Source organism: Mustela putorius, unplaced genomic scaffold (assembly GCF_011764305.1).
Source record: "Mustela putorius furo isolate JIRA1106 unplaced genomic scaffold, ASM1176430v1.1 tig00003834_pilon_pilon_pilon, whole genome shotgun sequence".
Lineage (NCBI taxonomy): Eukaryota > Metazoa > Chordata > Mammalia > Carnivora > Mustelidae > Mustela > Mustela putorius.
The window spans coordinates 96550568-96576504 of record NW_025421987.1 but is presented as its reverse complement, the minus strand read 5'-3'; the positions used below and the strand labels follow the sequence as shown (position 1 = coordinate 96576504).

Below are 25937 nucleotides of genomic sequence, written 5' to 3'. Positions count from 1 at the left end.
TCCTCGCGGCGTGTCTGTTGACCCTGGTGTTGTGGGGTGTTGTGAGGTCATGGCCGGTGTGTTGCTAACAGTAGAAGGGGATGAAGAGTCAGCTGTAGCGGCTGATGACGTGGGCACGTCTGACCCTGTGGAAGTCTTGTCGCTGACACTGGAGGGAGGGGACGTGCCTGCTGTCTCAGAGGTGGCTGTGGCGTGGGAAGTCTTGTCCGTGGGCGTGGATCCACGTAGGGAGGAGGAGGGAGTTGATGTGAACACTGTGGAGTTGGTGCTGGTGTGAGGTTCTGTGCTGGTCTCCGTGGTCTGACTCGTGGGGTCCTGAGATGATGCTGTTGTTGTGTCTGGAGCAGTACTGAAGGACGAGGGTGGTGCCGAGCTTCCCCCAGTTGCACTGGTGCTTGTGACACTTGAGGTGACGGGAGTTGCGCTTGTCTGATCAGTCGTTGGCGTGTGTGTTGTGTTTCCTCGCGGCGTGTCTGTTGACCCTGGTGTTGTGGGGATCTGTGAGGTCATGGCCGGTGTGTTGCTAACAGTAGAAGGGGATGAAGAGTCAGCTGTAGCGGCTGATGACGTGGGCACGTCTGACCCTGTGGAAGTCTTGTCGCTGACACTGGAGGGAGGGGACGTGCCTGCTGTCCCAGAGGTGGCTGTGGCGTGGGAAGTCTTGTCCGTGGGCGTGGATCCACGTAGGGAGGAGGAGGGAGTTGATGTGAACACTGTGGAGATGGTGCTGGTGTGAGGTTCTGTGCTGGTCTCCGTGGTCTGACTCGTGGGGTCCTGAGATGATGCTGTTGTTGTGTCTGGAGCAGTACTGAAGGACGAGGGTGGTGCCGAGCTTCCCCCAGTTGCACTGGTGCTTGTGACACTTGAGGTGACGGGAGTTGCGCTTGTCTGATCAGTCGTTGGCGTGTGTGTTGTGTTTCCTCGCGGCGTGTCTGTTGACCCTGGTGTTGTGGGGATCTGTGAGGTCATGGCCGGTGTGTTGCTAACAGTAGAAGGGGATGAAGAGTCAGCTGTAGCGGCTGATGACGTGGGCACGTCTGACCCTGTGGAAGTCTTGTCGCTGACACTGGAGGGAGGGGACGTGCCTGCTGTTCCAGAGGTGGCTGTGGCGTGGGAAGTCTTGTCCGTGGGCGTGGATCCACGTAGGGAGGAGGAGGGAGTTGATGTGAACACTGTGGAGATGGTGCTGGTGTGAGATTCTGTGCTGGTCTTGTTGGTCTGTTTTGTGTCTGTCGTAGAAGATGTTGAATTTCCTGGAGTAGAATAAGGAACACAGTGCTGTTGAGGGTCCTTCTAATTCTATTGTCATTGAGATTTTGAGGTGTTTCGATTAAAATTGCCTGTGACCTGTTCTAATTTGTGTTTTGTGTTTCTTATAGTGGTATTTATTCGGCTGATGCCTTCCACTTTTCTGACATTTTCATATTTGTGTGGTTGGCATTTCAGTACTATTTTTCACAAGGATTTCTTCTTCGTAGCCTCCGTTCAGTCAATGGGGTTGAGGATTATTCACTTTAAATATACGAATGAATGTCTATGAGACATCGATTCTACTTCTGTGTAACTGTGGAGTTTTTAACCTTTTTTGTACATGTCCATATCCATACCATAATTCCCTGGACTAAATGACTGTAAGGATTTATTTATTTTACCATGGCTAATATTTTTCTCACATAAGTAGCAATTAGTCTTAAATTATATGGTAACGGATGTTTGTGGTAGCAATTTTCTCCATTAGCAATTAGTTTGGAAGATAGTAATGGAAAATGGTAGAGGTGACCTCCTACTTTCCCCATACCTGGGTTACAAGCCATCACCCATGTACTTCAGTTTCAGATGAATGTTTTATTTAAAATACACCCACAGTTCATGTACTCAACAAATTTCAAATTGTCACCCATCCTATACACGTATTTCTCAAGCACTACAAAGGAGTTAGGTAGCCATCTCTTCTTTTCCCAGCCTCTCTTTATTCTCCTTAATCCAGTGTTTATCTCTCCAGTTTCCTTCCCAATTTGGGTCTTCATCCCATCAAAACTTTTTCAGTTTTAACCCCTACTGTTATTCTTGTGATCTTGTTTTACTCCTTCATTTCTTTCTATTAGTCCATCTGAACCATGCAAAAAAATTACTGGCCTATCAAAAACTTCTCTGGAGAGCTAGAATTGGTAAATAGTTGTGATCTTGTATGTTTGAATCCCAGACATGCCTAAATACATTTCCTATTGACAGCAAACATGTCAATCACTTGTACTATCTTAAACAAGTAGTTTATTCACGTTAAGCACTTGGAAGTACACCCAATAATACAGCAGAATGTGAGGACTCAAGTTTGAAGTGACTCCTTCTTCTGTGGAATAGTGTGGGTTTCTGTCATGGGGATGGGAATCCTGTCTTTTAGTCAGGTAATTATATTTATTTCATTTCACTCTTCCTGAGGACCTTCCTTGTGGGTGATTCCTCTACCTACCATCCAGAACTTTTCTTCCTTACTTAACCTTTTCTTTTTAAGTAGAAGTAAAATTAATTCTATTTGGTTTTCAAAACCATGTGGGTTCTTGAGCTCAGGTCACCCATTTCTACAAACCTCAGCAAGATCTTTCTAAAGATACAACCACCTTAAATTGTCATATGGGCCATGACCTATGCCCCAAACTACTTTTAAGACTAACAAAACTGTTCTTATGTTCTTTTTTTTTTTTAATAATCAGAAGGGGAAAAAATCAATGTGATAATAGTGAATATATAATAATTAATCTATCCTTGGCCACATTTTTCTTTAGTCCAACACAGCTGTAAAATAATTTTTTTAACAACGTGTGAACCCCAGGAGGGAAACAGTGTCTAGGGTCCATGAAAGTCATTGTATGGCCCTTTGTCTAGGCCGCCTGAACAAAAGCATGGACCCATTGGTAAAGAGATAGGCAGCATAGTAGAAGTTCATTTATGACAATCTAATTTCATTTAATATTTTGCATTAGTTCAGTAACTTAAATTGGTTTTTTTCTCCCCAAAACCATCTTTGGTTCCCCCGAAAAACATTTTCTCCTTTGCAGTTATTGAGATATAACAACAAATCCAGTTATAACAAATTTGAAGTATTTATGTCTTTCCTGAAAACTCTTTTCCATGTACCAAGAGATGTTGTTCCTTTAAGTATTATGAACATCAAGACCAAGATATTGCTCTTTCTTTGAAGAGAGTTCTTTTCTCCAAGGTGTCAATAACCAATTTCAATATACTTACCTGGAAGAAGGAGATTTTTCATGATTGGCCAAATTCAAAATACTCAAAGGATTGATAAGACTGATATTTAGAAGGAAGGGGGTAGGGAGAGGGTGGTTGAGTTAGACACTGGAAGAGTATGTGCTATGGTGAGTGCTGTGAAATGTGTAAGCCTGATGATTCACAGACCTGTACCCCTGGGGCAAATAATACATTGTATGTTAACAAAAATAATTTTAAATAAATAAATAGAAGAAGGGGCTTCTCTAGATGGTTGAGGGCTCTGACATATATAGTCAGGGCCCCAAGAGTAAATTTGTCAACTACATGTGCTAACTTTTTAAAAACCCTATAATGTGAATGTCTCTTTTAAATGAAAAAGACATCGTCAATTTTTTTCAAGAAAGTTGGAATAAAATTAAGTTTTCATCTTTTTTATTTGATTTGAAGTGGCCAGTCTTTCTTGCTGAAGTTGCCAAATATTTCTTCCCTTAAGACAGCCCTGAGACGTCCAAAGAGATGAAAACAAGTTCCTTCCCTATAGACAATAAATAGTGTCTATGTGGAAGGAAGACATTCAGTCGCACAGCACGGTATGCATCCCTGACTAACTAGCTGGCACTGAGCCTAAATGAGCCCAAGATTGAGTTGGGACAATAAAACCTGCTCCAGGTTGGAGATTTAGATATGCCTACAGGTAAATTTAAAGAAAAAATTTTGCAACAAGAACTCGGTGTCCAGGTGCAAGATTCCTATAGAGTGACTATCTCAGGACTGTAACAACCCACAGCAGTCTTCCTTATGAAAAGGAGGGCAAGGTTAGACTAGAACGGTTACCAGACATTTTAAATGCCCCAGTGGGAGAAAATGTTAGCTCTTGCAACCTGAACAATAATTTTTTTAAACAAACAAACAAACAAACAAATTAAAGGTCTACTTCTCCCCTTCATTTCTAACATTTTCCCCAATCTAGCAGAAACCTAAGAAGTACGTACTCTACCTTGGTCATTTTATTTTATTTTTTTCTTTCTTTTTTTTAAAATTATTTATTTGATAGAGAGAGATCACAAGTAGGAAGAGAGGCAGAGAGAGAGAGGAGGAAGCAGGCTCTCCACTCAGCAGGGAGCCCGATGCGGGACTCGATCCCAGGACCCCGAGATCATGACCGGAGCAGAAAGCAGCAGCTTAACCCACTGAGCCACCCAGGCGCCCTACCTTGGTCATTTTATAACACGACGTTAATTTAACTGATCATGCCTATTTTTTTTTTCCAATTTACTTGTTAGGCAGAATATTTAAATACCAGCCTGTTTGGTTTAAAATATTTGACTGTGGGCACCTGGGTGGCTCAGTGGGTTAGGCCACTGCCTTCTGCTCGGGTCATGATCTCAGGGTCCTGGGATCGAGTCCCGCATCGGGCTCTCTGCTCAGCAGGGAGCCTGCTTCCTCCTCTCTCTCTGCCTGCCTCTCTGCCTACTTGTGATCTCTCTCTGTCAAATAAATAAATAAAATCTTTAAAAAAAAAAAAATATTTGACTGTGCTCCCACTAGTCACAGACAAATTCTCAGTCAAGCAGTAGGGCAAACTATCCTCCTGAATTTTGTTGTTAAGGATCTTGGGTCTTTTAGAGCAAAGAAAAAACCAAGAAACAGTGAGGTTTTTTTGTTTTGTTTTGTTTCTTTCAGGAGATTATTCTTTTTTGTTTTCACTGGCTCCCTAGCTATACTCAAACTTATTTTTCACCTCGGTGTTCCTAACTAGTTGGAGGGATGATGTTGGTGAACATCGTCAAAAAGATGTGACACACTCCCCACCCCTCATTGACCCAAGAGCTGGACCCCGGGCACTTGCAGGCTCCTTGCCCCTCCCTTTATCCTGGAAATGTGGGTTCCATGTCCATTTCCTACTCCCAGAGGCTGCTCCAAGGACAGCCTTAAGATAGTGACATATAAGTCAATCAGAGAGAGTCAATTATCATATGGTTTCACTTATTTGTGGAGCATAACAAATAGCATGGAGGACATGGGGAGTTAGAGAGGAGAAGGGAGTTGGGGGAAATTGGAAGGGGAGGTGAATCATGAGAGACTATGGACTCTGAAAACAATCTGAGGGGTATGAAGTGGCGGGGGGGTGGGATGTTGGGGTACCAGGTGGTGGGTATTATAGAGGGCATGGATTGCATGGAGCACTGGGTGTGGTGCAAAAATAATGAATACTGTTATGCTGAAAATAAATAAATAAATTTTTTTAAAAAAGAAAAAAGATAGTGACATAGTGCTGGAAACACCTACAGGACATATGTGACTGAGCCCAGTTAGGGCCTCTCTATAACCTTATAAGATTTGGCAGGCAGGTGCCAGGATCTATTCAGCTTGTTGCTGCCTAAGACAAGCCTGTACTTAAGTTCCCTTTGCTATTATTAAAACTGTCACCTACCAACCTGGAGTGGCCACCTCTTTCTTGGGTCTCTCTCGACCCTCTGAGCACAGGGGCCAGTTTCAGATTACACCTGGGAAGTTCACAGGAGGGTCATGAACGAACAGATGAAGTTTACAAAGAGACAAATGCCCAGGGAAGAAAGTTCAAAAGCAGTTCCTGGAGTTGACTATAATTCCACCACTTTCTCTTCTTAAAAAAGCAATTTGGATGGGGTGCCTGGGTGGCTCAGTGGGTTAAGCCTCTGCCTTTGGCTCAGGTCATGAACTCAGGGTTCTGGGTCCTGGGAGCAAGCCCTGTACCAGGCTCTCTGCTCAGCAGGGAGCCTACTCCCCGCCCCCCTGCCTGCCTCTCTGCCTACTTGTGATCTCTCTCTGTCAAATATATAAATAAAATCTTCAAAAAAAAAAAAAAAAGAAGAAGAAAACAATTTGGACATTCAGGTTAGTGAGAATGATTATGAGTCAGCTTTAATTTATTAAAATATAAGTGACTCAAAAAAAAAATAAGTGACTCACTTGCCAGCTTCTGTGCCTTTTTTGTTTGTTTGTTTGTTTGTTTGTTTTAATTTAAGACTTTATTTATTTATTTGACACAGAAAGAGAGTACAAATGGGGGGGCATTAGGGAGATGGAGAAGTAAGCTCCCCGCTGAGCAGGGAGTCTGACTCAGGACTCGATTCCAGGACCCCAGGATCATGACCCAAGCTGAAGGCAGGTGCTTAACTGACTGAGCCACACAGTCACCCCTGTGCTTTGTTAATAGTAGTTAAGGAAAGGTGACATACTTCTAAGCTGGCATGGACAGACGCATGGAATGAGCTTCAGACTGAGCTTGGAGGTCCTTGGGTCCCTTCTTAACCCTCAAATGAGTCTGCTTCAACTTTAAAAGGAGACTTCCTCTATTCAGAATGATGAGTAGATTTGCTTATAGGACTTCCAATTTTATGCCTGAACTCTCTTCAGTAAAGTTGCAAAACTTGTTTTCTCCAGATAAAGTTTAGATTAGAAAACATTCCCTACACAATTATCATCAACTTTATTTCATTTTCCTAAGAACATAAATAAGAGCATTGCTCTATTATCTGACTTTGAGTCACCAGACAGAAGTTACAGACATGCCAGACTTACTAAATTTATTATAAAATCTTGGCAATTAATATATTTTCAGAACCTGCATCACCTCTGTTACAATCAATATCAGCAGCCAAAGTTTCTTGCTAGCGTAGCCCAAATTTTTTTAAATAAATATTTTTGTTTGTTTGTAACAGTAGTACAACTCTGTTTCCAGCAATATGGAAGAAGAGATAAGCCTTTAAGGGCAAAACCTGTAAATGCCAGATAATGGAGAGTGCAGAGCTCAGTGCAGAGCTGACTGAGATCAGAAGAAAGGAAAGAAATACTCAGGAGTGAAAAAGCTGAAACCTGAGATGGTAAGTCAGTCTCCCACAGGATCTGCAGCTCTTTGAGATCTAGACTGTTGAGTTTTAAAGGCTCCATGGGAAAAGGAGACACATTCTCAGATCAGGACACTGTAAACTGAATATCTCCTGCATAAATCTGGAACCCTCAGAGAGAAGGTGAGCAAAAAATTCAGAAAGAGGGGCGCCTAGGTGGCTCAAGGGTTAAGCCTCTGCCTTCGGCTCAGGTCATGGTCTCAGGGTCCTGGGATCGAGCCCCACATCGGGCTCTCTGCTCAGCGGGGAGCCTTCTTCTTCCTCTCTCTCTGCCCCCCTCAATGCCTACTTGTGATCTCTTTCAAATAAATAAATAAATAAATAAATAAATAAATAAATAAAACCTTTTTTAAAAAATCAGAAAGAAAAAAGGAAAAGAAAACTGAATGGAAGATATTAAGAGAAGAATAGAACATACTGAAACAGAAACAATTGAAAATAGAATCAATAAAGCCGAAAGTAGGTTCTTTGAAGATACAGTAGAGAAACTTCTGGCAAGGTGAATTAAGACAAAGAAAGAAAGAAAGAAAGAAAAGAAGATAACAGAAAGGAAGAATATTAGGAACGAACTTAACTTTGCACCTTAAGGACCTAGAAAAAGAAGAACAAACTAAACTCAAATCCAGAAGAAGGAAAAAGTAATAAAGATTAGAGCAGAGATATGTGAAATAGAGAATAGAAAAATAGAGAAAATCAATAAAACCAAAAGTTGCTTCTTTGAGAAGACCAGAGAAATGGATAAAACTGTAGCTAGGTGGACTAGGAAAAAAAGAGAAGATTCCAATTACTGACATGAGAATGAAAGTGGGAACATTACCACCAATTCTACAGAAAGAAAAGATCATAAGCAAGCACTGTGAACAGTTCTACATCAACAAATTAGATAACCGCCACGAAATGATCAGTGTGTTTCTGAGAAACACAAAACACAAAACACAAGACTAAATCATAAAGAAATAGAAAATTTGAATAGATCTATAACTTGTAAGGAGACTGAATCAGTGATCAAAAATCTCCCAACAAAGAGAAGCCCTGGGCCTCATAGCTTCTGGGGAATTCTACCAAACACTGAAAGAAGAGCTAACACCATCCTTTTCAAACTTTTCCAATAAACTGAAGAGGAAGGAGCACTCCCTAACTCATTCTTCTTTTTTTTTTTTAGATTTTATTTATTTATTTGAGAGAGAGAGGGAGTGAGGGCGAAAGCAGGAGCAGAGGGAGAAGAAGCAGATTCTCCACTGAGCAGAGAGCCAGATGTGGGGCTCGATCCCAGGACCCTGGGATCACAACCCGAGCTGAAGGTAGGCACCCAACTGACTGAGCCACCCAAGTGCCCCACCCTAACTCATTCTTTTAGGCCAACATTACCCTGATAACAAACCCAAATACACTACAAGGGGGAAAAATACATCCCTTAGGACCAGTATTTCTTACAAACACTGATGCAAAAGTCTTCCACAAAATAGAAGCAAGCTGGATTTAGCAGCATATTAAAAGGATTATATACCATGACTAAATGAGATTTATTCCTGGAATGCAAGAATGATTCAACATACAAAACTTGATCAATGCAATACACCACATTAATAGAATGAAGGTGGGAAACAGCATGGTCATCTCAATTGATATAGAAAAAACATTTGACAAAATTCAACACTCTTTCATGATAAAAATGCTCTCCAAACTAGGAGCAGAAGGAAACTACCTCAATATAATGCAAATTATATATTGAATTCCCACAATGAACATGAACATCATACTCAAGGTGAAAGACTGAAAGCTGTTTCTCTTAAGATCAGAAACAAAGCAAAGAAGCTTGTTTTCACTATTTGTATTCAACATAGTAGTGGAAGTTCTAGCCAGATCAATTATGAAGGAAAAAAAAAAGGAGAAAGAAAAGGAAAAGGAAAAGAAAAAAAAGGAAATAAAAAGGCATCCAAATTAGAAAGGAAAAAGTACAATTATCTCTGTTTATAGATGATATGATCTTATATGTACAAAACTCTAAAGGTTCCGCACTAAAAACTTATAAAAATAATAAGTGAATTCAGCAAAGTAGTAGGATTCAAGATCAACACACCTTGAATCAAAAACCAGTTGTATTTCTAAACACTAATAATGAACAATCCAAAAAGGAAATAAAAAAAACCAATTCTCTTTATAATAGCATCAAAAAGAAAAAAAATACTTGGGAATTAACTAAGAAGGTGAAAGCCTCCTACAATAAAAATTACAGGGCATCTGGGTGGCTCAGTGGGTTAGGTCTTTGCCTTCCGCTCAGGTAATAATCTCAGAGTCCTGGGATCAAGCCCCACTTCGGGCTCTCTGCTCAGCAGGGAGCCTGCTTCTCTCTCTCGGCCTGCCTCTCTGCCTACTTGTGATCTCTCTGTCAAATAAATAAATAAGATCTTTAAAAAAATAAAAATAAAAATTATAAAGTATTGCTGAAAGTCATTAAAGAAGGCAAAAGTAAATAAAAATAAGCCCCAAGTTTAATAGACTCAATATTGTTAGGATGTCAGTACTATCCAATGTGACCTACAAATTCAATGCTGCCATCCCTGTCAAAATCCCAATGATATTTTTTGCAGAAACAGAAGAACTTATCCTAAAATTTATGTAGAATCTCAAAGGACCCTGAATAGCCAAAGCTATCATGAAAAAGAAGAGCAAAGTTGGAGGGCTCACACTTCTGATTTCAAAACTTACTACAAACCTATAGTAAACAAAACTGTAGTACTGACATAAAGACAGACTTACAGACCAGTGGGATAGAATAGAGACCCAGAAATAAACCCTCATATATATTGTCAAATGATTTTTGACAAGGAAACCAAGACTATTCAATGAGAAAAGTACAGTTTGTTTTTAAATAAACAGAGTGCTGAGAAAACCGGATATCCATAGGGCGCCGGGGTGGCTCAGTGGGTTGAAGCCTCTGCCTTCCGCTCAGGTCATGGTCTCAGGGTCCTGGGATTGAGCCCCGCATCAGGCTCTCTGCTCAGCGGGGGGCCTGCTTCCCTCTCTCAGCCTGCCTGTCTGCCTGCTTGTGATCTCTCTCTCTTGCTGTCAAATAAATAAATAAAATCTTTAAAACAAACAAACAAACAAACCAAAATGGACATCCACTTGCAAAAGAATGAAGTCAGGCCCTTGAAGAGGTGTTTGTATACCAATGTTCAGAGCAGCATGATTTGTAATAACTAATAACATAAAAGAAACTCAAGTGTTCTTTGATAAGTATCCCCTGAATGGATAAGCAAAATGTGGGAAATACATACAATGGGATGTGATACAGCCTTAAAGAAGGAATGCAATTCAGACATTGCTGTAACATGCATGAATATTGAGGAAATCATGTCCAGTGATATAAGCCAGTCACAAAAATACAAACATTGTACAACCTCCACTTAAATGAATCACTTAGAGTAGTCAAAATCATGGAGACAGAAAGTACAATGGTGATTTCCAGACGCTGGGAGGAAAAGGGAAATAAGGAATTATTATTTTAATGGATATGAAGTTTCAGTTTCACAGATGAAGAGTTCTGGAAATGTGTGGTGATGACAGTAGCAAAACATTGTGAATGTATTTAACGTCATAGGATTGTTACTTAAAAATGGTTAGGATGGTAAATATCATGTATGTGTATTTTACCATAATTTAAAAATAAGATGAATTGAGAAAAAAAATAGAAATCTGATAGAAAATATTTTAAATTGAATCAATAGTTAAAAAATAAACCTACCCACAAAAGGTAGGTTAAGATGATATTATAGGCAATTAGATAATTCCAATTTTATATAAACCCTTCCAGAACTTAGTAGAAGAGGGAATGCCCTACAACTAATTTTGTAAGGTATTATAACTTTAATACCAAAACTAAGACAGGAAAACTAGCCTGGGTGGCTCAGCCACACCACATTAATAGAGCTTTCAGCTCAGGTCATGATCCCATCATGGGACTCCTTGCTCAGTGGGGTGCCTGATTCTTCCTCATTTGGCTTCTCCCTCTGCCTGCCACTCCTACTGCTTGTTGTCTTTCTCTCTCTCTGGCCAATAAATAAATAAAATCTTTTTTAAAAAGAAGAAAGGAAAACTATAGATGAATAAATCTCAACAATAATATAGATGGAAATGTCCAAAACGAAATATTAGCAAACCAAGTTCAACATTGGATTTATTAAAAAAAAAAAAAAATTCATCATGATCAAGCTGGGTTTAAGCCAGAAATGCAAATATATGGAATTTTATTAATGTAAGTCACAATATCAACAGAATGGAAGGGAATCATAATCATTCCAACAGTTGAAGGAAAAGCATATGACCAAATTCAATACTCATTCCTGTTAAAACTCCAGGCAAACTAAAAAAAAAAAGTGAACTCTTAATCTGACAAATGATGTCAATAAAAAACCATTAGCAAACATTATACTTGAAAATAAAATATTGAAGATAAAATATTGGAAACATTTTCTTTAAAATTTAGAATGAACCCATGTCAATTACTTATTTGACATTAGGCTGAATGTCTAGCTAATGCAATAAAACAAAAAAATAAAAATAAACAAGGATAGGAAGTAATAGAGAAGTTCTTTCTGGTATGGAAAGGAAGAAACACCCTGTGATCACTTGTAGATGCTATAATTGCTTACATATAAGGCCCCCCAAATTTCAAATTATTAGCAAAGTTCTCCATATATGATTAAAAATGTAAAAATAACTGTATTTCCATACATTAGCAAAAGGAAATATTTTTAAATGATAGTGTTTATGATAGTGACAAATATAAAATACCTAAGATTAAATCTAACAAAAGAGGTGCTTAATCTCTGTGGACAAAGTTATATCACTTCATTGCAATATATTAAAGAAGATCTATTCATTATTTTAAAATTGCAAAAGAGAGATAATTGAAAGATCCATACCCCATAATGTCACTACCCAGACAAACACATTATTTCATTTTTACTTAAAATCAATTAATTAACATAGAGTGTATTATTAGTTTCAGGGTAGAATTTAGTAATTCATTAGTTGCATACAACACCCAGTGCTCATCACATCACGTGCCCTCCTTAACGCCCGTCACCCAGTTACTCCATCCCCCCACTCCCACCCCTCCAGCAACCCTCAGTCTGTTTCCTATAGTTAAGAGTCTGTTATGGTTTGTCCCCCTCTCTGATTTCATCTTATTTTATTTTTCCCCTCCCTTCCCCTATGATCCTCTGTTATATAATAGAATATCACTCCGCCATCAAAAAAATGAAATCTTGCCATTTGCAACGACGTGAATGAAACTAGAGGGTATTACGCTAAGTGAAATAAGTCAATCAGAGAAAGACAATTATTATTTCACTCATATGTGGAATTTAAGAAATAGAAAACCACATTAATTTGTGTCCTTCCAGCATTTTTTTGTTTTATATATATATATATATATATATATACATATATATATATATATAGTTTAACTTAGCCAACATATATAACTTTGCAACATATGTATCTTTGCATCCATTTTTTAAAACTTCATCTGATATTATGAGCATCTCTTTGTGTATTTATTCTTTCTAAACATAGTCTGAGGAGACAAATCTTTTATGCCTTGGGTGGTATAGTTCCTTCTCTCCTCCCTTTTGGAGGCAAGGAAGTGCTGGCCAGGGGCCAGGGTGGCAGGGTGGGGGAGACTGGGAGGGAGGGACTGGGTCAACTAAACCCAACAGCAAGATCTTGGGTGTTGTATGCAACGTTCCCTTGCTAAGCTCTGGGGGCCCCTTTTCCCAACAAAATCATTCCCTCCACTGAAATCTTTCATTACCACCATTCCCATTTCCGTTTCCCTGCAACAGTGCAGCACGAGGGCAAGTGTCTCTCCTGGAACACTGAATTCCGTGTGCTTAGTTAGCTCTAACCACCCCTCTGGAGATAATGAGAGCCCAAGAACCATGTACACTCTACTGATTCTTTGCTTTGCTTGTAAGGTTTTCCCTAATAAACCTTATTTAATGCTTATTCCGTGTGTTGCTAGTAGGTCTGTATAATTGTGTGCGTGTGCATGTGTGTGTGTGTGTGTGTGTGTGTGTGTGTGTGTGTACATGTATGTCCATGCCCCTATGGAACATTGGATGTTGCCTTAATACATTAAATAATATTCCATCATAGGAACAGCCCCTATTTAACTTACTGGTGAACGCTTAGGCTGTTTCCAGTGTGTTGCTATCATAAATAAATCTTTGATGACTATCTTTGGGTATAATATTTTGTTTTGTTTTCATTATTTCAGCTCATTTCCTTAACAGAAATTTCAGTAAGTAGACTTACTGGTTAATGCTGTCATTAACAACTTTCATGTCATTAATTCATACCACCAAATTTCTTGACAGAGAAGTCATACTGATTTACAGCCCCATTAGCTATTTCTCAATACTCTTTCCCTTTGTGATTTTTTAAAAAGATTTTGTTTATTTATTTGAGAGAGAGAGAGAGAGCACAGGGGGAGGGAAAAGGGGCAATGCGGGGCTCGATCCCAGGACCCTGAGATCGTGACCGGAGTCGAAGGCAGATAGTAACCAACTGAGCCACTCAGGTATTCCTACTCTCCCCCTTTGGAAAACGTTTGTACTTGGCAGTACCAGTTCTAAATCTTGTCCAACAGGGCTGTGTCCTGCTTTTGAACCTTTGTTTAAAAGATATGCTTGTCCGGGGTGAGTTGACTAGAATCTCCTGCTCCAATGAATAAGAAAACAAGCGAGCCCCCTCAGGTTGATAACTCTTGTTTTCTCCTGTAGGGGAGAAGGCACAGTCTTAACAAGTCTTTAAATCTGTTGGGCTTGTCTTTAGGAGGAAGAGACTGGCATTAGTTATATAAAAACTACACTACCATATCTGTCTTTCACCACCATTTAAACAAGTCTTAAGCCACTCCTTCCATGGATTAGTCACCAATGTAGGAAAACAGTTTGCTAACCTCAAGTAAGTTATTCCTCCACAAGAAATCCTGGTAGGGGAGAGAGCCATAAAGGAGCTCTTCTTGGTAAGAAAGTGGTTCTCAGAAGATAGGGTGCCTCCAAATCCCTGGGGTAACTTGTAGAAGTGGATTCTGGGGCCTGCCACCAGAATCTGATTCCCTATATGGAGTGGGGTCCAGGAATCTGCCCTTTACACATGTGCAGGGTGATTTTGATACCCGTAATCTATGGACCACATTTTAAGGAACACTGTCCTTAAAACAAAATAATAGTATCTGCTCTTAAGAATTTTTGGTAAGGGGCACCTGCGTGGCTCAGTCGGTTAAGTGTCCACCTTCAGCTCGGGTCATGATCCCAGGGTCCTGGGATCAAGCCCCACATTGGGCTCCCTGCTCAGTTAGAACCTGCTCCCCCACCCCCCGCCATTTCCCTCTTCTTGTGTTCTTTCTCAAAAATAAATAAATAAAATTGTAAAAAGAAGAAGAAGGAGAAGGAGGAGGAAGAAGCTTTTTTTGTAAGCTAAAACCACCTTATGAAGTTGTAAGGCAATGAAATCTGGGGGCTTGATCAAGCATGATTCTCAAGAATAGTCCCAGCTTTATTTTTGGTGCTCAAGTTTTGCTGGAATGAATAGACCTCATCTTTTAACAGCATGCAAGCCCAACTCTTCAGCTCCTATCAGATTTTTAGACAACTGAAACCTGTCGTTCTCAACCTGACCAAATGCATAATGTATTTGCAGAGCTGAGAGCTAGGGATTTGAGTGTGAAGAGTTGATACTTGAGAGAAACATTTTTCCTCTCTTCTCCTTTCCCTCCTTTCTCTATGAGCACTGAAAAGAGCATCTAACTTGATCTCCTATGTCCCAGAACCCTCTCCACCAGGAAACATCTCTGCCTTCACCTCATCCCTCATCCTGGCCCCCAAAATGGGCTAACTCTCTACCAAGAGACTACACACAGAGAGACACACACAGACAGACCCGGTGCCCAGTCTGCTCCCCTCTTCCCTCCTTGGGTGCCTCAGCCCATCACCTCTCTCTTTCTGAGAGTCTCCTTCTCTTCTGCTTACAAATGCGTTTCAGTCTGTCTGTCTGTCTGTCTCTCTCTCTCTCTTTAAGATTTTATTTATTTATTTGATGGACAGAGATCACAAGTAGGCAGAAAGGCAGGCAGAGAGAGAGAGGGGGAAGCCAGCTCCCCGCCGAGCAGAGAGCCCCATGTGGGGCTCGATCCCAGGACCCTGAGATCATGACCTGAGCCGAAGGCAGAGTCTCAACCCAATGAGCCACCCAGGAGCCCCCATTTCAGTCTCTCTTGACCTAAACCAAGTCTTTTTTTCCATCCTTATCCCTTATCTTTTGTTTCAGCCACGAGCATCCTGAAAGTCAGGTCTATACTCTCCACCTCTTTTTTACCGTCTATCTACTCCTTATACTCTGCCCCCCACCCCAGTCACCTCACCAAAAACACATTCCTGAAAAGTTATAAAAACCCTCCTTCCTAATCACCAAAACCAATTTTCTTCAGTTCCCATTAGTCTCTGAAATCCAGCACCGACATCCATTCATCCTGTCAACGAAAGATTTACCGAACACCCACATCAAGATTCTCCTCAGCCAGTGTCTCCTCACTATCTGCACAGCACTGCCTCCTCAAATGGAAGGACTCTGCTCACCCAGTGCTCTCCCCATTCCTTCTGCTCCCTGGGCCATTTCTCTTCTCTTCTCAGCTTCCAGAGGAAGTCAGTCTTCTGGGTGTCATCTCCAGCTTTCGCCTTTCTTCCTACAGCTTCTGTCTGGCTAGACTGCATCTACTTTCACACCTTACAAATCCTGGCTTCACACACCTACCCTGGCTTCACACCCATTTTTCCAGACTCACCTTTCCAGTGATTACCTGGCTGGCCTGTCAAATGCAACATGTCCAAGCCAAATTTCCTCAGACTGTTTCTTCTGTCTTCCTATGTTAACTGTAACATCAGATCCCCCCAGGTACTCAGGACAGAAGCTCCCTGAGTCCTTTTCGATTCCTTTGTTTTCCTTGTCCCCGACATCACAGTTTGGCACCAACTATTATTCCTCCGAGTTATTGCTCCCATCATGGTCTCTCATTCCCTTTGCTGTGTGAGCCTCATTACTCAAATCTGAACAGCGGCCGCTAACTGCTCCTCTTGGTTGCCCTACTCCCTACCTCCACCCACTGCTGGCTTCATCTTCAGCTATGGGAACCGCGAAGGAGAGTATCTCATCATCTCCTTAGCAGGGATCTTTGAGAAAATGCCTGGATTGCCCTCTGTGGAAGGCAGCTGTTTGGATTCGAGGGGCATGGGTCCAGTTGTCTTATCAGGGCCACGGAGATGGGTGACTGGAATCACTCCTGTCATCCTCTTACAACTGTGATAAGGAAATCAGGATCCTGAAACATGTGTCCTTAGAGGGAGGCCATTTGGTTCTGGCTGAGCCTGTGGTCGAGAAGAGTGTTCAGTAGTCTTGTCCGTAAGTCTATTTGTACTGCAGAGTAGTTTCTGTAAGGAATGCCCATTACCAAGATGTTTCTGTTGCACACATTGTCTCCTCTTTCAGTTTTTGAATGTCAGCTGACTTGTGGTTAATTGGTCAATGGAGCTGGGAATAGCGATTTCTTTTGTACTTCTCTCACTAGGTACATTTTGACTCTATAAACAGTAAAAATGTTGATACTGCATATTTGTATAGGGCTTTATAGCTTCTTTTAATTAATAATGCCCCCTTTTCACAGAAGAGGAAACCGAGATTTGGAGAGGTTGAGTGACTTGCCCAACCCCGCATGCCTTGTAAGTGACAGGGTGGGGGCTCACAGTAAGAGTCAAGGCTTGAAAACTGTGAGGTATTGCTTGGCTGTGGGACTGTCACAGAGGACATGGCCTCTCCACAGTTTGGGCTTTTCCAACCCTTCCTCAGGAGAGCTGAAGTGAAGGGTGGAGAAAAGGAGACTGACCTTCCCTGAATTCTTAGTCGGCCACAAGCAGAGTGTTCTGAGCCAGGTTCAGCACATTTTCAGGGACAAATGATGTGATACCAGGCTATTTCTGCCAATTTTCCTGGTGTCTCCTTTTCTGTGATGATGCCAGTGAGTTACAATGGTTGTTGACTCTTTGGGGTGACAAAAGGAGGGGTTTCCATCAAGGGCTAGTGAGGGCACCAGGGGTGGCCAGGAGGTGGGGCTTTCCTCCCTCAGAGTCCCAGAACCCTCCATGGGTTTCTTGGCTACCATGGCAGTGAGAGAGCACTCAGCAAGGCAGTTACTACACTGTATTTGTTAGGAGGTATCTAACACTTGTATGAGTCCTCTCAGGGCAACAGGGATACAGAAGTTGATGGTGTTGATAAGCATTGTTTCTTTTTTGCAGCCCACTGGTGATTCCACAGGTATGAGGAGGTCATGGGTGTATTGTTGACTCAGTTGAAGGAGTGGTGGCCGCAGTGGTGATGCTGGGGGAAGATAACATTCCCACCGCTGGTGAATCACTCCTTGAGGAGAAACAAAGCCTCCGTCTTACATGTGTGCATTGTGGGCAGAGGTTTATTTTTAGTGCCTGGTCTGTTTGTCTTGAGTTATTCCTGGAATTGGAGGTGAGGAACCCATGAGCCAAATCACCACAAAGTTTTACTTTTCTGATGCTATTTCCTGATTGGTGGGGCTCTTTGCCAGGCTGTGCCTGGGGCAGCAGAGAGCTAAGGAAGCACCCACCTGTGAAGATAGCCATGCAGAGAAAATGGACTCATGGATGGGAAGCAGGTGCCCTCGAAGTTATATAGAAGTTGGCAGAGGATGGCAGGACTACCTCTCTGGCCTCCCTATTTGGGAGCCAAGGGCAATCTGTGTGTGTGTCAGCCTCAGAATCGGCACAGCTCTCACCCTAATAGTTGGTAACTGGGCTCTGGGTGCTACTTCAGCCCCTCTCACAGAAGAAGAGCTAGGTTATAGAAACAGTTGCTCACACACAGCTGAGTCGGTGCTTCTCAGGATTGAAGACTGCCATTCCCTCAGAAATTCTTGACCAAGGAATGAGATTTCTGAGCTGTTCCTGGGCTGTGGGTGATTTCAGGATGCCGCCCTTCTGTGGTCAGAGTTTGGGAGCAGGAGAGTTCCCAGAAGATGATAGCTACAATGGCTATTGGAGCCACAGCTGTAGGGTCTGACAGGTAACAATGGAGGTGGTAGCTGTGGTTTGTGTTTCTACTTTCATCTTAGAGGAAACAGGAACTGTGACCATTGGGTATTTTTCCTCCATTGTTCTTAGAATTCAAGATGAGGAAAGTCGCTAACTTGGAATGTCCTTGGGATTACTGATCTTGAGATATCTTCAGCTCCTAGAATGGCGGCTGGCATACAAGGATCTCTTCATGGATGTCTGTTGAATAAACAAATACATGTGGCCCCATCCCTTGGTCTTTGGTTCCTTCAGCTGAGCTTTGGAGAGAGTGTGAGGTTGCACCTGTTTCTCCTGTCACTGTGGCAGCGGCCTGGGGGCCAGGAGGAGGCCAACTTGATGGCTGCTGCCTGGGAAGTATGACGACCACTACAGCAGAAGGTAGCCAAACTCCTGAAGGCAGCCGTAGGCTAGGAGGGTGTGCCTGCCTCAGATGGGAGCCAGGGAGAGATGAGTTCCAAAACCAAAGGGTGGAGGCTAGAGATCAAACTTCTGAGGAGAAGAAGGGGTGAGGAAAAGAAGGTTGGAGCTTATGAACAGGTGGTGGAAGCTGGATTTTGACATTTCTTGACTAGGTTCTGGAGCTTCTGGGGTTTTCACCAGGGTAACGTTGGTGCTGCTGCCAAATGCTGGAGAGGTTCAGTCAAATGACCTGTGATAGTCTGCAAGGTGAAGAAACACCTAGTGGATAGGCATATCCACTAGTCACAAACTGCTGTGACTTCATTGGGTATAGTTGGAAAAGAAAGACAAAGTTCTTGCCTTGGAGCCAACTGTGAAGGGCAGTCTAAATTTTTTTTCACAGTGCTTCTGACCTAAATGTTTGAGATCAGCTTAAAGGAGGTGGCTCTGTTTACTAATGAGGAAAAGGAAGGAGATGTTTGAAGAAGCTAATTATGAAAGAGGCTTTTTCAATACCTCAGTTCCGTCAGCACACAGTTGGCTGGTCTCTGACTAGGGAAGAAAGATATGAAGCAAGAAAGCAAGACTGTAGTCACTACTGTGATTTAGTGGTTACTTGGTTGTTTTAGCTGTGATTCCTCACAGTCATGTTGCTTCTGACCCCCCCTAACTAGGTCCTTTCTGAGCCTGACAGGAACAATGAACAGCAGAATCTGACATGGCCACGGAGTGGCTAAAAGCATGGGTTCTAGAGTCAAAGTGACCAACATTCACTGTGTGAGTTGGACAAGTTACTTGACCTCTCTGAGGCTCGAGGTCCTTAGCAGCTAGAGTGGGATGGTGGTAGATAACAGTAACACCAGTGCGTGTGCTGCACGTGAAGTGCTTAGCTCAGTACTTCAGTTCAATAAATGGCACTTAGTTCTGCCTGTTACCTGGTCATTACAAACGTCTGGGATCCCGGTGAAGGCAGCTGCCCTTGTAACCTGTTGTTGTTCTCACTTTTCCGTTCCCTTCTCTGATCTCCTAAGCTACCATCGGGCCAGCCATAGTGTCTTCTTCCTGGACTCCTACAGCCAGAAGCTAACCGGTCTCCCATTTCACCCTTGGCCACTTCGAATCCATTTTCCTCCACTGTATCAAGGAATCACTCCAAAATTCAAATCTGACTATGTCACTCCTCTACCTGAAACCTCTCACTCTCTGCCCCTTCTAGTTCCTTAAAACCATAAGCCATTCCACAGCTTAGTAGGCCCTGTGTGATCTAGACCGGGCCTACCTCTTTCAAGTCCTTCCCAGTCAAGTTCTTTCCTGCCTCTGCCCGTCTTGCCCTGCCTGGCTTGTGCTCATTCCCACCACTGCCTCCCCTGACTTAATACTCTGCCTTCTTGTCTCAGCTCAGAGGGCAGCCCTTGGTCAGAGAGGCCTTCCTGGACTTAACTAATCTAAATGAAGTCTCCCTACTTTGCTTTCATCAGAACATTCATTCAACTAATACCACAGTTGTGGTTGGGAATTTTTCTGTAACTATTTTCTTTCTTTCTGCATACTAGATCTTCGTTCCAGGAGGTTGGGCCCTGTCTGTTCCATCTCTCACAGTGTACACACAGTTCTGCCCTAGAACAATGTCAGGCACTCCTTAAATAGTTGTCTAATTAGCCCATGTATGAACAGATGAACAAATGAACGAACGAATGAATATCTCAGCAGGGGTTGTGAGTGCTTCTGTTTGTCCTCGTTGGTGGGCTGGGCTGGGCTGGAGATTCCTCTGTAAAATGTTTCATTATGAAGTGCAAACCCACGAAGCGAGGAGGAGTCAGGAAATTTGGATTCTAGTCCCACCTGCCCTACTTACTGGCTGTGTGACCTTTAAAAACTTTGGAGGCAGGAAGCACACGCGACTTATTCGTCTTTGTATCTAGAGCGCTTGGCATGAGTAGAGGTTCAACAAGTGAATGAAGAAGTCCAAGCTCAAAGCCCATCGCCAACAGGCCTTTTGGGACTCAAGTTGCTATTGTAGTTGGGGGCATTTACGAGGAGAGTAATTGTCTATGCAGACCTTAAAAACGCACACCGAGCTGCCTGCAGCGGAAGCCAGCACCCAGCACCCTCCGTTGGAGCAGCGCCGTGATGGTGGAGGCCTCGGGCACAAGCACACACACCCAGTTCCTGGGGCCTCTTCAGGGTCTCAAGGAAGATGCTGAGCATTTGCACCTCTACAAAGTGCCAGAAGCTCCCTGGGGCACAAGGTGACTTCGTTTCGGCTCCACATCTCAGTGCTATGCTGGGGAACAGGTATACGGTGACAACTAAGGGTCTGCTTGCCATGAATTCAGCTCGGTGGAAGCAGAGACGAGCATTCTAGGAGGACATATGGAAGAAAGAGGACAGACGCCTATAAAGTCTTCCATCTTGCCCTTCAAAGAAGTGGCCCCAAGAGCGGCAGGAGGCACCTATCTGAAGCATTTCAGGATGCTAGCATTCCGGAGTGCCACGAAACCAGGGGATAGACAGCAAAAGCACTTGTTGGAGCACATTAAAATGCAACTGCTTCTTGGCCTCTCCTGGTCACGAAGACATAAATCACTCTCCGGTCAGACACTGCCAGGACAGCCTCAGCCTCCAGAGTTGAGCCCAGAAATCAAGGGTGGGGAGGAGATCACTGGGCAACGCCCCGAGAAGCCATGGGCTCAGCTCTAGTGGGGTGCGGGGGAGCTGCCCGACAGCAGAGCCAGCCTTCAGGGGCAGCTCAGGCCAGAAGCCACATTCTAAATAAGCCAAGCCAGCCCTTGCAAGCCCACAGGAAGGACAAGGGTGGCCTTTTGGAGGTTCGAGAATGTCTGCATGAATGAACACACCTTTGTCCGTAGAGATGTCCGTTCCATTCCTGGCTTCACCCTCCCCACCCCCAATCTCCCCAGCTCTAAAAGGGAGCAGTCCCTTCTCTCAAACAAGATTTTATGGTTCTTCTACTTTACACCAGAGATGATGTCATTTTATGCTCACCACAACCCTATGAAACAGTTGCTTGGCATTTAACTCATTCTGCTAATAAAGACACCAAACTAAAGGGACTCTTCTCATGTCCCCGGGGATGGCTAGGAGGCAACACTCACTCAAGGTTTTCTGACTTGAAGTTTCTGCTCTTTGCTGTACATTTGGCTGAGCCACCAGGTAAATTTGACCTGTTTTCTTATTAGGACCTCTTGTTCGGGGCTCTCTCCTTGGTGTCCCCAAGCGTAGTGACAGTCTCCTGGGGTGGAGTGTGAGGGTGGGGGAAGATGCCCTGTGGCCTTGGTGGCAAGCTGGGTAGGCCTCCCCCAGACAGACTGGAGGTCCTCTGAGAGAGGGACAGCAGGAGACCCAGCCCCATGGGGCCCTCTGTGATGCGGTCTCCTCTGGCCTGCACTTGTGGCAGTCTGTAACCTCCCAGTGGTGGCCCTGGGCAAGGCAGCAGTCCCTCCGTTACAGGGACACTGATAGGATTGGAGACTGGGTTTGATTTTGACCCAGTTTCCTTGCCATGGGGTGTGGAATCAGGGGTCCCAGGCTTCTTTCTGAGTCATTCTCGCCTGAAGCCACTGGTTACCTCTGACTTCCATTGGATCTCGGTCCAGCCCACCTCTGTGCACCTTCCTTTGCCCCGTTGACTTTTGACAGCCAGAGCCTTTCCCTAAGAAAGCCCTTACCACTGCAGCATCTTCATGGGAACCCCAGGGCTTTCCCTCCAGCGGCGCAGGGGCTCTGCCTGGGTGAGGGTGCCTGCAGCAAGCATGGAAACAGACCCAGATTCTGCCAGATGGGTCACCCTCAGTGATCCAAGGGAGTGGGACCGACCAGTTTCTGCTCGCCCAGAAGCTCCCTGGGGCACATGATGGGGGTTAACGACCTGTCCTGTGGAGACTCTCTTTCCCTCCATGTTCTCCAAATGCTCAGTCAGATGCTTGGGGCAGCACTTCCCACCCCCCACCCACCTCCTTTCCAGGCCAGTCTCCATCTTGTCCCCTCAACAGTGCACGGGCCCCAGCACTCCAGGACATCACTGTACTTCTTCCAGGCCCTCCCCTTCATGGTCCTTTGTTCCTTCTCTTGTTCATACCCCATGGCTCCCCATGGCTTTTCCTGGCCACCCGCACCCCAGTTCTTGCCCTCTGGGCTCTTCTCCTACCAACTCCCTGACTCCTCCTGAGCAAGAGAACCCTAAGGCAGGGCGAAGAGCAGAGTTGGTAATGAACCCTTTTCTGTTGACTTTATGTCACAGAATATCAAAACTTAAGAACGTGGGAATCCAGAGTCATGCCATCCACCACCCCACTTTTTATATAGGGGAACCAAGGCCGGGAGAGAGAGAGAAGACAACAGGACCTGGACATAGTGACCAGATCTGTTAGTGCCAAAGCCAAGACTGGGCCCCAGGTCCCCTAAATTCAAGTCACCTGCTCCCCATTCGCACCGTCATAACTCCCACAGACACTCCTTCTTCCACAGCCCTCTCTTTTGCTCCTAAGTGGCTGGCCACCAGAGGCTCTGGAGGCTCCCTCTGGCCTCCGTTTCCTTACCACGTGATGGGTAGGTTGGGTGGAGGGGAGGGGGGTGTGTGCAGTGGGAGGGTTGGACCACTGGGGAGATGGTAGTTGTTTCATTTGCTCTTAGCCAAACCCTTACACATTTCAAGGAAGGCAGAACATTCCACTTCCTAGTTCTGGGTCTCTTACTACCTTAAGAGAGTAAATTCCTTCTGACCTCCTCCCAAGAAATGATCCCTTGCCTGAAAGCTGCCCCAGGCCTGTCAAAGAGGGGAAAGAGCTGTGAATTATTTCTTTGGTTTGGGATTCTGACCCCTCATCCTTTCCTGGCCCCCAGATCCCCTCGGAAGACACAGACACCTGGAAACACAGAATGAAACCTGGTCCTGGAGCCAGAGAGGGGCAGCTTGGAAGGCGGAGGACTGCGGGATGTCAAGCGGACTTCCCCAACAGACCTTGCTTCCGCCCCCCACACCGGTTCCATTCAGAGAAGGGAAGTGGGGGTGTGTGGGGAAGGCCAAGATCAACACCAGGCCTATGATCCTGGCCCCGAGGGCATTAGCCCAAGAGGAGTCTTTTCAGTCCCAGGTCAGAGGCAAGAAGCCAATAGCCAGGCACCTGGGGTGCCCTCTGGTCCTCTCCTGTTTCTAAGCCAGTCTGCCTGTCCTCTTCCTCAGCCCCTTCCTTTCAGGTCTGCGTGTCTCCTCTGGTTTTCCCCTTCCCCCCATCCCCCACCCCCCCACCCCCACCCGCTCGATGGCTTGTTTTGATGCATCTGTTTCTCACCTGTCTTTTCCTCTGACTCTGCATCTTTATGCCAGTTTTCCCTCAGGTCCTGTCACCCAGCTTTTCTGTTTTAACCATCAGCCTCTCTCCTCAACTCTCTCTCCATCTTTCTACAGTTCCGCCGACTGTCTCTTTCTCCCCATAAAATAAAGCCCTGTTTCCCCTCCATGTGCTTCCCCAAACCAGGCTACTCCTGCCCCCTACACACCTCTCTGCTTTGCCCTGTCTCTGTCTCCTCTTCTCTCTCCAGTGTTCTCCCACCTCTTCCCCCACCTTGCCCCATCCCTTCTCTCTCGTCCCTCTCCCCCCTTCCTTCCCCCCACCTCTCTCACCCTCTCTCCATGACAGCCCCAGCTCCCTGAATTCAGCCTTTCCATGCCCCAGGTGCATCACTTACCCAGGATCATTGGCCAAAGGAGGCAGAAACATAAGCAGCTCAGGAACACCCAGGGGACCCTTCTCCATCGGGCCCCCCTCATGGCTCCGGAAAGAGTCCCTCAGGCTCCTCCGGGGAAGCTCCTCGGCACAGAAGCTGCAGTGTGAGGAAGAGAGGTGAACTTGTCCCCACCGGCTGCTGGCCTGAGACAGGTGTATTTCCCTGAGGGGCCAGAGTACCGAGGGAGTAGGACAAAAGAAGGCGGGGCGCCATGCCAATCATCCTTGCCCCGTCCTTTCTTTTCTCAATCTCCACCTCTTTCCCCCACCAGGAAAAAAAAGAAAATACTGATACACCTATTGCTCTGCCGTGGTCAGCCTGAGCCAGTTAGGGGGAGGGATGGAAGGGGGATGTGGGGGTCAAGAAGCCAGGGTGCATTGGGAACGAGTGGGCCATTCCCACTCATTCCCAAACCAAAGAAATAATTCACAGCTCACTGTTGTGCCTGGAATCATGGGCTTCCCCGTCCTGCCAGAGCTCTGGACAGCCACCATGGAAGGCAGCTGGGTGGTTTCAGGAGACAGGGGAGGGGAGAATGGAGAACAAAGGGACCAAGAGGAAGGGAGTTTGGGGATGCATGAATGGGAGAAGAGTGAGATTTAAGAAGCCCCTAAGAAATACAGGGAGAGGGGGGAACAGTGGGGTGAGAGGTAGGAGTCAGAAATACCCTGTATATAGGGCACCTAGGTGCCTCTGACAATTAGCCTCTGACCCTGCGTTTCAGCTCAGGTTATGATCTCAAGGTCATGAGATCAAGTCCAACATCAAGCCCCACTTTGAACCCTGTGCCTGATCAGCACAGAGTCTGCTTGAGATTCTTTCCCTCCCCCTAGGCTCCCCCACACTTGCTCTCTCTCTCTCTCTCTCTCAAATAAATAAATATATAAAATCAGGAAAGAAAGAAAGAAAGAAAGGGAGAGAGAGGGAAGGAAGAAAGGAAGGAAGGATCCTGTGTGCAACTTTTGGAAAGGGGTGTTGGGCTCAGAATATCTGCTCAGCACCAGGCGCATGGTAGACTCTCCTCAATGGTGGGTGTCTTCTTTCCGGAGAAGGGAGCACAGAGCCAAAGTCCAGAGAACCCAAGGCAACCTGGGAAAGTGGCTTCAGGGATCTGGGATGGGTAGTAGTGTTGAGGGTAGAACCTGGGGAGAAGTCATAGTGACTCCATAAGAAACTGTAAGCTTCTCCCGGATGTCTTAGGACTCAGGTCACCCCATTTTTACTTATTGGGACTTGTCCACACCAAGAAGGGGCAGGAACCCCAGAGAGGGTGTGCTGAACCCAGTTCTGACGGGAAGATAGTTGGTATACTCCACAAAAGAAAACAGTGGGGTTCTTCCCCCACCCCTGACCACAGCATGAACGTGGGCTTCTGGTTCCTCAGGACCTGGTTCCCTGAGTGTGGGGGATGTATGGAGTGATGGGTCCCAAAGCAGGGACCTCGGGCTCACAGACATCGCAAAGGCCAGGACAAAGAATGAGCCTGTCCCCATTCCCAGGCAGA

General features: G+C 44.6%; 1 protein-coding gene across 1 annotated transcript; it reads right to left on the bottom strand.

The window, feature by feature from the left end:
• Positions 1-3: 3 nt before the first annotated feature.
• Positions 4-24575, bottom strand: LOC123394327 (cell wall protein DAN4-like; the record flags this gene model as incomplete). Its single annotated transcript, XM_045088131.1, has 2 exons — positions 24395-24575; positions 4-1253 (listed from the first exon to the last, which is right to left on the bottom strand). Coding segments are annotated over exons 1-2 (1332 nt in total), but the record flags the coding sequence as incomplete, so codon positions are not given.
• Positions 24576-25937: the final 1362 nt, after the last annotated feature.